Source organism: Kogia breviceps, chromosome 11 (assembly GCF_026419965.1).
Source record: "Kogia breviceps isolate mKogBre1 chromosome 11, mKogBre1 haplotype 1, whole genome shotgun sequence".
Lineage (NCBI taxonomy): Eukaryota > Metazoa > Chordata > Mammalia > Artiodactyla > Physeteridae > Kogia > Kogia breviceps.
Genome location: NC_081320.1, coordinates 13,672,592 through 13,684,796, shown reverse-complemented (window position 1 = coordinate 13,684,796; position 12,205 = coordinate 13,672,592). Strand labels below are relative to the sequence as shown.

General features: G+C 41.8%; 2 protein-coding genes across 3 annotated transcripts in view; one reads left to right on the top strand and one right to left on the bottom strand.

The window, feature by feature from the left end:
- POLR1A (RNA polymerase I subunit A) overlaps positions 1–2,162 on the bottom strand; it is a 75,087-nt gene extending 72,925 nt beyond the window's left edge. Inside the window, exon 1 of the mRNA XM_059078358.2 lies at positions 1,981–2,162. Coding sequence (XP_058934341.1) covers positions 1,981–2,057 — 77 coding nt within the window. The 5' untranslated portion in view covers positions 2,058–2,162. The remainder of the gene's footprint in view (positions 1–1,980) is intronic.
- Positions 2,163–2,459: 297 nt separating this feature from the next.
- Positions 2,460–12,205, top strand: part of PTCD3 (pentatricopeptide repeat domain 3) — a 29,911-nt gene continuing 20,165 nt past the window's right edge. Inside the window, exons 1-4 of one of the 2 annotated variants that reach the window (XM_059078360.2) lie at positions 2,460–2,628; positions 4,433–4,485; positions 4,595–4,631; positions 8,542–8,587. In XM_059078360.2, the coding sequence (XP_058934343.1) occupies positions 2,525–2,628; positions 4,433–4,485; positions 4,595–4,631; positions 8,542–8,587 (240 nt within the window). In that variant the 5' untranslated portion in view covers positions 2,460–2,524. Of the gene's footprint in view, positions 2,718–4,432; positions 4,486–4,594; positions 4,632–8,541; positions 8,588–12,205 lie in introns of both variants that reach the window. The other variant, XM_067007263.1, reaches the window with a different exon arrangement.

Genomic DNA, 12,205 nt, shown 5'->3' with positions numbered 1-12,205 from the left:
CCAAGGCATTTTAAGGACTTGGCTTTTACTCCAAGTGACCTAGGAAGCTATTAGAACTTAACAAAATAAAAGGTAGCATAATGATTGATATTTGTCAACCCCAGACTCAAATAGGTCTACAATGCTAGTAACGGGTATAAATTTGCTTATGCAGTTCCCTGTCTAAAAAGTCCGCAATTAACTTGTAAAAATTCAATTCTTTTGCTTTTGGATGAAATAGTATGTATGGCTAGTGATGATATAATTGAAATTTCTGGGCCAGCATACCGTTGTAGCTAAGTTTATTCATCCAGTCGTTCGACCAGAGTTGAGGATAAAAGAAAGGAATGAGGAAGCTCAAGGCTAGTGGAGAGAGGCGGAAATATAAACAAGCAAAAAAAAGAATTGAGGCACCATAGTAGACAGCTGTACTAGGTGTGGAAAGACCTCAGAAAATGAGGGAGGTTGAGCTGAGCCTTAATAGGGGGAGAGATGCTCTCCTGGTGTCTGCTGGGGGTCGGGGTCAAGGGCAGAGAAGCAGATCCCTCTGGCAGAGAGGACATGCAGAGGAGAGAGCTTGAGGTAAGGCCCAGACGTTGAAACCTGATGGCACTTTATGGAATGTGCAAGTGGTTTAGTAGGGCTAGAGAAGGGATGATGCTTTAGTAAAAATGAGCATTGGCCTGATCGTGGGTAAACTTGTAGGCTAAGCTAAGAAAGTATCATTTACCTGAAGGAAATGGAAAGCCTCTAGAGGGTTTTAAGGGTGAGAGCAGCAGCATCACATCTGCACTTTGGAAGAATAATTTTAACAGCAATGTAGAGCATGCACTGGACTGGTGTAAGGGTGGGGGAGGCAGAAGAAAAAGACAATTCAAACAAGAGATAAGGGTCTGATCTAAGATAGTAACAGTAGTGTTGAAAGGGAGGTTATAGAACGAATAGACATGTAGGTGACACACAGTAAGAGCCCAATAAGTAAATGAGATGTCAGGAGAAATAGGTCTAGAATATTTGTCCTGTCACAAAATATTGACCATTTTGCACTAGACTAGGTACACCATTTTGGAGGGGCAAGTTCCCTCTCCCTTTAGGGGAAGTAGTTGTTGAGTTTTTGGTATAGGAGTTTAAGAACTCGGTGTGAAATTCAAATAGAGGTGTCCAAAACAGCTGAAAAAAATGAGTCTGAAAAATCAGGAAACAAAAATTGGTCTGGAGATTTAAATTTGAGAGTATCACTCATGAAAGTGGTGAAACTGTCTAGGGAGGACATTTAGGACAAGAAAAGCAGCATGTATGACCAGAATAGAATCTCAAGGAACAGCAAGATTTAAGTAAAAGAGGAATCAGCTAAGGAGCCTGAGACGAATTCGAATATAAACCACGAATGCAAGGACCCTGTTCGCCAATGTGTCACGAATGCTTAGCTTAGTGCCGGGCAAAAACTGGATGATGGATAAATGTTTGTAGGTTGATAAAGGGAAGAAAGAAGTAGTACCTGTCACAGAAAAGAACCTGAAAACAATAAATAAGGTACTGGAAAAGAGAAAGACTGTCAAATGCTACGGTGATCAAAATTAGGACGGAAGAGGGCCCCTTTGATTTAGTAATTAGGCAGAGAATATAAGCTGTCCTAGCAAGAAGCTGTCGCATGAATTGAGTCTCGAACGACCATCCTTTTATAGACAAGGGACTAACCATGAGCTTAATAAACCACGTCAGAGACATTATAGTAAGTACACAAACGCAGGCTAATTAACGAGGAGACTGGCGGATGATAACGCTGCAATCTGGGTACCCCCACCTTCCCAAGGTCAAACTCTTCCCCAGTCCCACTGGGTTTCAGGTGACCAGCCCAGGACGTTCCCGGAACTACGGGTCCCAGCAGGCCATGCGCCAGACAGCCATGGACTCTGAGAACCTGGGCGCCAGACCTTCTGGGAACGGTAGTTTGCGGCCCCGACCCCAAGAAGCTCTGCATGCTTCCCACCAACTCCTTACTTGAGCTCTTCGGCCGAATACATCCCGAAGGAAATGCCCTGCAGCCGCCGCCAGGGCATGTTCTTTGAGCCCAACATCCTCCAGGTCAGTTCCGAGCTCTGACACCCAGAGAAAAATTCCAGTCACCACGGGTATACTTTTAACGCTGCCTCCGGCCCGCAGCCACCATGTGATTTAAACTGCGCTTGCGCGCGCGAGAAAGGCTCACGGGAAGATTTACGTGGACGAAAACATTTCCGATCTAGGGGGGAAGGAAAATAATTTCACGACTCTCACTCGCCCTTTTATTTTGAAAATAATCGAATATATATAATACATTAAAATAATATTTTAGGAAATATCTTTGAGGCAGATGAGGTGTACTGAGCCTTGGACTTCCGAAGCAAAATCTTTCAAACCATGGGACTGTAACCTCCTATGTCATGATTGCTTTCGTCTTGTTCCGTCTCAGCCAATAGCCGAGCTATCCCACGCCCACCTCCCCCACCCCCAGCTTTAAGGTGGAGGGCACGCTTCTCCCGTGTGCTTTGCGAAGACGCCAAAGATGGCGGCCGTATTTTCGGCTCGCTGGCTGAGGGTCCGCCGCGGGCTTTGCCTACCGCTGACGGGTCGGCGGGCAGGTCTCTGCGGACGGGCCCCCAGTAGCAGGTAAGAGAAGCTTGGAGAATCCATGAGAAAGACCCCAGGATCACCTGGGCCATATGTATCTCTTTACCGCCGGAGAGCTGGGGAACTAGGTACGGTGGAGTGGAAGGCGCGTGCGTGCGTGCGCTCGCGGCTGCGTGCCCCGGAAAGCTGGCACGCGGAGTCCGCGTACTTGAAGAAGGGCTCCAGACGCTCTGGTTAGGGGGATATTTATTGCTGGGGCTCGCCTACCCCGGGGTTAGAACTCTTGGCAAGATTTAGGATCCTGCTGTTGTGGATCTTGCATTCTAGTAAGTGTGGCTATTGGCAACCCCTCCCCAAGTTTTAAAAGAAAGAAAAATTGTATCCGCTCTTACCCGTTTTCACCCACCGGAGGAAGGGGGGAAAATCCCAAATTAAAGGCAGTTTACGAGTTCCACTGTATGCTGGGTGTTGTGGGGATGTTTGGCCAAAGAAATTATCCAGGTGTTCATAAAAACAGGAAAGTCTAAAAGATCTGAACACAATCTCAATAGGATTGCTGTGATTGTTAAAACGTGGCGCATGTATCATTTGTGTGGTTTTTTTCACTCGGTACATACTCGCGTTGTGGAAGTATGATAGGCAGGAATTTGTTGTGAACATTTGGGAATAACCTAATTTTGGATTCGATGTTTGCCATTTCCTTTGTGAGGTGATAGTAGACAAATTCCCTTAGGTGTATACTGGACCTAGTAGTAGCCATCAGAAAATTGTGAGTAATACGTGAGGTGTGTAATTTACAATATACATCTTATATGTAACACCTTCCCTCAATCCTCGCAAAAGAGAAGACGCTCCACCTGGTATTGCAGAAGCCTTAATGCTGCTGTTCAATCCCAGTCCTTTTCCCGGTGGTGCCCAGTGTTGTTTTTCTACCCATTTCCTTTGATTTGGCAGAAGCGTCTCTCTCTCAGCCTTCACCCACAAGGCAAGAGTGGTGTATGTGACATACATGTCACGAGAAACAGCATGATTTGAAAGAATTGATCCCTTTCTCAAGTTGATCCCTAGCAGAGGTACTGTTTTAAGATGATGCCCGAGACTAGATACTAGTAGAGGAAGTAATTCTTCATTTAATCACATCTTGACAATTTTCTGAATGGTACCAATGCTATTTAGGAAGGAAATACTTACAAGGTAGTGTACATTATCTGTGTGGTATATTGACTGTATTTTTTAGCATGATCAGAACGTTTTCAAACTCATCCATGGGTCAGTGATTCTATATTTTGGGTTAAAAAAATCATATAAATTGTTCCAAGTTTAAATTAGGACACATATATTTGGTAGATTCCTGATTGTTGAAGGAAGTGGAATGAAAGGCTGTGGTGATCTTAGTTTCATAATTTGTCAAAATTGCTTTAAGTGGGATAACCTTTTATTGTCATCAGGGCATCATCCATGTAAAATCAGGAGCTCATTACATTATCCCTTTTAGCCTCAGTGTTTGGGGTTCTTAAAGGTGAAAGTTCCTTATATTTCAGATAAGCTGCTCAAATGTTCAAGTGCTACTAAATTTTTCCTTTTTTCCCTGATTTTATTTAATGAGATGGCCTGATTTAAAAAATTTTTTGGCAATATGATGTCTATATCTGGTACATATTTTGTAATCATTTTGAACTTGCCATTGAGACCGTGATCATGTCTTCTTAGCATACGTTGACATGAATTATCCAGTTGGTTTGATCCGTGATAATTGGAAAATTTTGGCTGAGTTGCACATAAGTGGAGGTGAGGTGGGAAGTTCATTAATGAGTATTAGCTTTAGGGCTTTTTTTTTTTGTAGATTTTATTCTGGAAGTGCAGCCATCCCAGAGGTTGAAGGAGCTGATGCAACAGGTATATAAAAATATATTGAAATAACTCCATTTTTATATTAATGCATTATACTTCTTTATAGTAGTAGTATTGGGAAACTGATTCACTTTGTTTTATTTTTCACATTAAGGGACTGAAGAAGTGGTCATTCCAAAAAAGAAAACTTGGTGAGTATTCGATCAATGTTCATTCAGCAAGTGGTTAAATGCTTATTGTGAGCGAAACATTGTTAGGAAAGAAGCTAGTGACGGGAATATAGCAATGGGAGAGCATTCTTGGGGAGGGAACCATTGAGAGAAAAGCTTAGGGGTCTGAAAGAACATAGAAGAGGAAGGTAGAGAATAGTGAGTGAATGGGGAATGAGATTTACTTAAGAGTTAAAAGACCTTCTGAACTAAATTTGGGTTAGTGTTTACGTAGTGATGGTCAATTATGAGCATCATTGTTAAAGTAATTTATTTTTTTAAAGGAAGTTTTCACGTTGTTGGGAGATTAAAAAAATATTATCTTTATGGTCTTTACTGAGGTAAGATAAAACAAATGGTGCACACTGCAAAATTTAGCTTTTTTAACTCACTTGATAGATCCTTGAACAAATTGCCTTATACAGTAAACATTTGTGGAATATATAAGAAGTAAAACTTACGAAAGTTTGTATAGTAATGATATTATTAAATACATTTAAAGATCCTTCAAAAAGCCAGGTGTTTTTTGAGTATGACCTGAAGATTCAGGCTCATTTAAAAAAAAAACAAACTTTCTTAAATTACTAAAGTAACTAATGGTTATTGCCATTAATTAGTAAGGTAACTAACTAATGGTTATTGTTCAGTGGGATAAATTGAACATGCAGAAAGGAACTAAAATTACCCACAATCACTGTCCTCAGAGGCAAGTTACCTAGTCTGTCTGTGCCATAGTAGAAAATGGGTAATACAGTACCTGCCTCAGGATTAATTCCTGCCACATAATCAGATCTCAATAGGTGATACCTATTATTTTAAAGTTTGGGGATATAACATTTGAAGTTGTACGTATACATTTAGTTGAGCAGAATTGATTTGTTACATGTACCGTTCTACACTCTGTTTTAAATTTTGAATGATTACGTAGTATTTTACTATATGGTTATATTCAGGGTCATTTTTGTCTTCCCTGGACTGAGAATCAGAACCAAGATAAGAGTAGGAGTATACATATCGTGAATGAGGCATTTCTTGAATGACGTTCCAGTCCAGTGCACTTGAGCAGCCCACTGTGCCTCTATCCCTGACAAAGGTACCACAGGGAATACAAGAGAGGGAGGAGTGTATTGAGGGTGTGTTCAGATGGACCACAGTCTAGCTGAGTTGTGTGCATATTTTATACTTCATATCTTACACCCACTTTACATGTGTACATAACTGTTTACACATGACTAGGGGCTACACGGGATATGATCGAATGAAGAGTGGTTGTATTGCAGTAATCGAGGTGAGTTTTATTGAAAACATAGTTTAGCTGTACCTTAAAATGGGTCAGATGATTTTATTGGCATCAGAACAACCAGGGAATTTTGTTTAGAATACATATTCCTGCAGGTAATGCTTATAAACCCTGAAGTATAAGCCCCACAGATATAGAAAACAGTAAGGTAGGGTGGGACATGATCATGATCTGTCTGGTGGTAGTAGGAGACCATGCAGGCAGGCCTGTGAAAAATGCTCTATTAGGATAGGAGAAATAAGGTAGTGGATAGAGAGCAAACTGAGGCCTATTTATTTACAGCCCATGAGGTAAGAATGGTTTTTACGTTTTTTATAGTTGAAAGAAGAAGACTATTACACGTGAAAATTATGTGAAATTCAGATTTCCGTGTCAGTTAAATTTCTTTTTGGAACACAGCGTCACTCATTTGTTAACTTACTATCTGTGCCTACTTTTATGCTCCAAAGGCAGAGCTGGGTGGTTGCAACAGTCCTCACGGCCCATAAAGCCGAAAATACTGAACTGTCTGTCCCTTTCCAGACAAAGCGATTGATAGAGGCTCTCTGATAGAGAGCCTCTGCTTTCCAGGCTCAGGAATTTGTGCTTTTAGACCTAGAAGAAGCCATAAAGACTACAAATTCCTGTTGCCTTATTTGAGAGATGAAGCATCTTTTAAGGCTGTTAAGATGCTTTTAAGGCATCTTTCCCAGATCACAGATGCCATAGAAGACTAACAAATTGTAGAGAGTCACTGTGAGTTTTCATATAGGAATGTGACAGGATAGAGTATTCTGAGCATGCTAATCTGGATGGTGTAGTTACTGTCGAGAGGGCAGGGAGCCCAATTATGATCAGTGCATAGGTAACTGGGCTCATTAAAGGAATGGATGTTGAAACTTACCAGATCGGCCAGAAGAGGATGTGGAGAAATGGATGCCCAGATACACTTGTTGCTTTTGGGCAGTCAGTTGGAACAACACTTTGCAGGGAAAGTTGGCAGAACCACGACCTAAAATGTGACCTATAATATGCCCACCTTATCGGTTAGCCGTTCTGGAGGAACCCCTGCAAATACGCCCAGAGAGACGTGGATGACGATGTTCTTTACAACTTGGGAATAAGAACAAGTTGAAATAGCCCAAATGCCCATGTGTAAGGGGATAATAAAAAGCAGTTATCATACAATATAACACTTAAGGAATTAATTAGATTTACACATAGTAACATGGGTAATACAGTCAAACTTATGGAAGCACGTATCCAGAATGACAGTATATGTTTTCGATTTAGTTTTATGGTGGTTTGTGTGTAAAAGTACCCTTTAAAGTTCTGGAAGTATAAACACCAAACTTACAGTAGAGGAGGAGGGGGGTCACAAAGTGACACCAGGTACAATAGTCTAGTTTTTTGTGGTTTTTTTTAAGTATAATATATTCATTGAGGTTATTTTTAGTGAGTGATCTGAATGTTCATAATTTTTTCACTTACATTTGTTCAATATGTTGTAAAGATGTACTCACTTGATACGACTTAAATATGATAACGCAGGATTTAGTTAGGGAATACTGAGAGATGAAAGAATATCTTTCTCGCTGAAATTATGTAAGTGTGATTTTGGGAAATCCAGGAGATGTTGTGCCTGTCAGGGAATTAGTCTTGACATTACTATGTCAACATTTCCTTTGTGTTTTCTTTTTTTTCAAATGACTTACATTATGAGTGTATGTTTAAACTTTATTTAGAAAAATACATTTGGTTTATTAAGTTTATTCTTATTTCCCCAAACTTTATTTAGAAACTAAGTTTATTCTTATTTCCCCAAACGTTATTTAGAAAAATACATTTGGTTTACTAAGTTTATTCTTATTTCCCCAAACTTTATTTAGAAAAATACATTTGGTTTATTAAGTTTATTCTTAATTTCCCTTTTTGAAATGAAACACATAAAATCTGACACAAGTAAAAATACATTTGAAACCAAATTATTTTGTTTGTCAATTATTCCAGTGAAACCTCCTCTTTTCAGTAGTTAGTGAATGTCTCTACCCATAGTCCCGGTGGGTGGCTGGCCTGAACTTCTTATAAAGGTTATATAGTTGAGAGGTTCTAAACTCGAATCATCTGGGAATTCAGTAAGAATGAATGTGACAGTTCTCCATAGAACCTGGGGGTCCCGATTCAAAAGTCCAGAGTGCGGCTTGTGATTTATTCTCATACATAGCTGAATTAAGAGCCACCAGTTTGGATAATAAAGGCAAGAATATTACAGAAAGCTACAGTAAGCATGCATAGGAAAATGGGTAGGAGGAGGTAAGATTCAGCTTAAGCAGTTTTATGAGAGGAGGGTGAAAATTGCTAGCCCTGGGGCTGGTTATAGGGACCAGGCCAGAGAGTGTAGCCTGGAACGTGCACTAACCACCTTTGGGCAAAAGAACTAAACAGTGTTCTCAGTTTCTAACTTATTATTCTAGTGATCTTGAGAGATCAGAACTGGCTTTACTTGAGACTGAGCTTTGTTGTTGGCCAGTCCGTTCTGAGAGTAGGATCGCTTGTTCGCTTTCCGAGTGTGAAAAGCCCTCCTGAGGGTTAACTTGTGATTCTCATTCTTAGGGATAAAGTGGCTGTTCTTCAGGCACTTGCATCCACGGTACACAGGGTAAGTAGGAATTTTAGGGTTTTGTATCTAACTCAGCTAATAATAAATGTAATGTTCATATCTCTGCATGGTTCACAATTAAGCTGTTGTCGATCTAGAGAGTTTCTTAGAAATATCTAGTTCAGTCCCTTCGTGTGACAAATGAGAAAACTAAAAGCCTTTAAAGTGATTGGCCCAGGGCTACTTAGGATATTAAAACCCTGACTTAGTACCATGTCTTTTTTCTCCAAATGCAGTGTTTTTATACTGTGCCAGTGATTTTTAAACTTAACCTCCTGAAGAGCTTGTTGAAATGCATGTTCCTGGGGAAGGGTTTGGGTGTGATACTCTAATGCAAGTGATCTGTAGACCAACTTTGAGAACAGTGTACCCCCCATGCTGGAAGTAATTCAGTGATTAAGAATCTGGGTCCTGGAGCCGAATGTTTTGTTTCATCTTTATCACAAGGTTACCTTTTCTCTTGATGCTTCTGTTTCCTTATCTATAGAACGGGGATTTAATTATTATTATTAGCACCAAACCTTGAGGTTTGTACACTTGAAAGGGTTTAGGACAGTGCCTAACACAAAGGACATGCTCGATAAGTGCTAGCTATTTCATTATTGCTCCAGCTATCTTGGTGATTTATTTGTGAATAATTTGCTCTCTTGACAGTTCAAGAATAGAGTCTGTAGTCCTGAAAGATAAACTGAAACCCTAGTAAATGCCTTAGAAATGGAACTTTCTGATTGATTGTATTTTTCATTAGCTGCAAACTGTACTTTCGATTTCAGCTGTGGGGGAAATGTCTAAAGTAATTAAGTCCTTTCTCTTTGCTGCAATGTCTGTGTGGATTCTGACCCTCCCTGAGACCGTTATCACAGATTTCCAGAACTTTTCTTCTATTGTAGATGTTACACTTATAGGCTGTCGGGCCAAACATGCACTGATACACCCTAGAAGTTTCTGAGGACGGGTTTTAAAATACTGCATCTCCACACTAGCAAGACATTGAGATTTTCAGCTCACTTATCCATAAATAGGCACCTGAAATGTAAACTCGTGAAATAGGCCTCTGAGACTGTTCTCAGTTTTTTAATGAGAATGGCCCAGGGCCCCTTCAAGTCAAAGAAGTTATAGAATTATGTGTACAGTTGTCTGACTTGTCTGGGTTTGGGAACTTAAAATCCAAGGGATAGCCATTCGTTCATTCAGTAACCACACATCCTGCCCTTAACTCTGCTTACCAGGCACTGTGCTGGTTGTAGAATTAAGACAGGGTCCTTGCTTAGTTTCTAGAGAGGGAGGCTGAAGGAGCACGGAGGAGAGGGTGCATAACCCAGACGGGGAAAGGACTTCCAGAAGAGCTGATAGCAGATCGATGCTTGGAAGATGAGAAGCCAGGATAGTGGGAAAGAGCATTCCTAGCAGAGGCAGCACCAGGAGCAGAGGCACAAAGGCAGAGAATGAGTAGGTTGTATGGGGGAAGCAAGAATTTGGGGGGTGGAGCAATGAGAGGTGAGGCAAGAGCATGAATGCTATGCTAGGGACTTCTGATTTTTATTCAAGTCCCCTGAGAGACTTTAATCAGTGGTGTGACATAGTTAGTCAAATTTTAGAAAAGACAGCAATGTGGATACGGGAAACCTTTCCTCTCAAATGTATAATAATGATCTTAACATGTCCAAAACCCAACCCCTTTCTCTCTAAAACTCACACATTCTTTGCCATCTCATTAATGGCAGCTCCGTCCTTCTAGTTGCTCCTCTTTTTCATGTGCTGCACTTCAGTAAATCCTCTGTTTCTTCCATCAGAATATTTGTGTACGGAGTCGCAAAGACCACGCCCAGGCTCAGTGGTTTGCTAGGATTCACAGGACTCAGCATATGGTCCTACAGCTATGTTTTATTACAACGAAAGGACGCAAAGCAGAATCAGTAAAAGAAGAGGGCATGTGGGGTAAAGTCCAAAGGAAACCAGGAGAAAGCTTCCAAGAGTGTTTTCCCAGTGGAGTCACAAAGGACACACTTAATTCCTCCAGCAGAGTTGTGACAACACGTGGAAAAGTCTACCAGGAAAGCTCTTTAGAGACTTAGTGCCCAGAGTCTATGCCTGGCACGTACCAAAATTCCACACTCCCAGGAGGAAAGCAGGAGTTCAGCATAAACCACATAGTACAGTTTATGGTGGGGACCCTCCCAAATCCAAGTTCCCAGATGCCCACCAGGCCTGGTAAGCAGGCCTTTCTAAGAAAAGCAGTTTCAAGCCTGGTAACTTTTTTTCCTGCGCAGCATCCAAATCCTGAGCACTCGTCATCACCATGGTCGCCTTGGTCACACAGGCCACCATCGTCTCTTAGCGTCCTCGATTAATTACAGCAGCCTCTGTCCTCTTCTCCTCCTCTGCCCCCTACACACTGTTCTCAACTAAGCAGTCGTAGCGACCTGCTAAAATGTTGAATGACATCGCTCTTCTACTCAGAATTCATTTGTCTTCTCATTTATCATAAAATGGCTTCTCATTTTTCATAATTCAAATAAAAGCTGAAGTACATCTGAGGGCACTCAAGGCCCCACGCGTTCAGCCACCACCCCCACTGCCACTTTGACCACATCTCCTACTGTCTTCCTTGCTGGCTCTGCTCTCCGTGGCCTCCTGGCTAATTCTCAGTTTCTCAGTAGGCCCAGGTCTGCTTCAGGGCTTTAATGTTTGCTGTTTATTCTGCCTGGAGTATTTTCCCCTGAGTTATCCACATAATTTCCTCCTTCATCTCTTTTTTTTTTTTTTTTTTTTTTGCGGTATGCGGGCCTCTCACTGTCGTGGCCTCTCCCGTTGCGGGGCACAGGCTCCGGACGCGCAGGCCCAGTGGCCATGGCTCACGGGTTTAGTTGCTCCGCGGCATGTGGGATCTTCCCGGACCAGGGCACGAACCCGTGTCTCCTGCATCGGCAGGCGGACTCTCAACCACTGCGCCACCAGGGAAGCCCACCTCCTTCATCTCTTTAAGCCTTTTCATTGAGGCGTCCCTCAACCACACCATTTAAAATTGTATGTTTTGGGGACTTCCCTGGTGGCACAGTGGTTAAGAATCCACCTGCCAATGCAGGGGACATGGGTTCGAGCCCTGGTCCGGGAAGATCCCACACGCCGCAGAGCAGCTAAGCCCGTGCGCCACAACTACTGAGCCTGCACTCTAGAGCCTGCAATCCACAACTACTGAGCCCGTGTGCCACAACTTCTGAAGCCCACGTGCCTAGAGTCTGTGCTCCGCAGCAAGAGAAGCCCATGCACCACAACGAAGAGTTAGCCCCTGCTCGCCACAACTAGAGAAAGCCTCTGCGCAGCAACCAAGACCCAGCACAGCCAAAAATAAATTAATTAATTTTTTTAAAAAGAATAAAAAAAATAAATGTATGGTTCTTTTCTCTGATAGTTCGTTCTCCCTCCCTCCCTTTCTTTCTTTCTCATAGCAGTTATTGCCTTTAAAATTACTATATGTTTTATTTATTTTTGTTTTCTGGAGATTTTTTTTCCCCCACTAAATTGTGAGCTCTGTGGGGGATAAGATTTTATTGTCTCCTTGGTAGCTAGAATAATGCCTGGCACGTACGAGGTGCTCGGTAAGTATGGAATGAATGA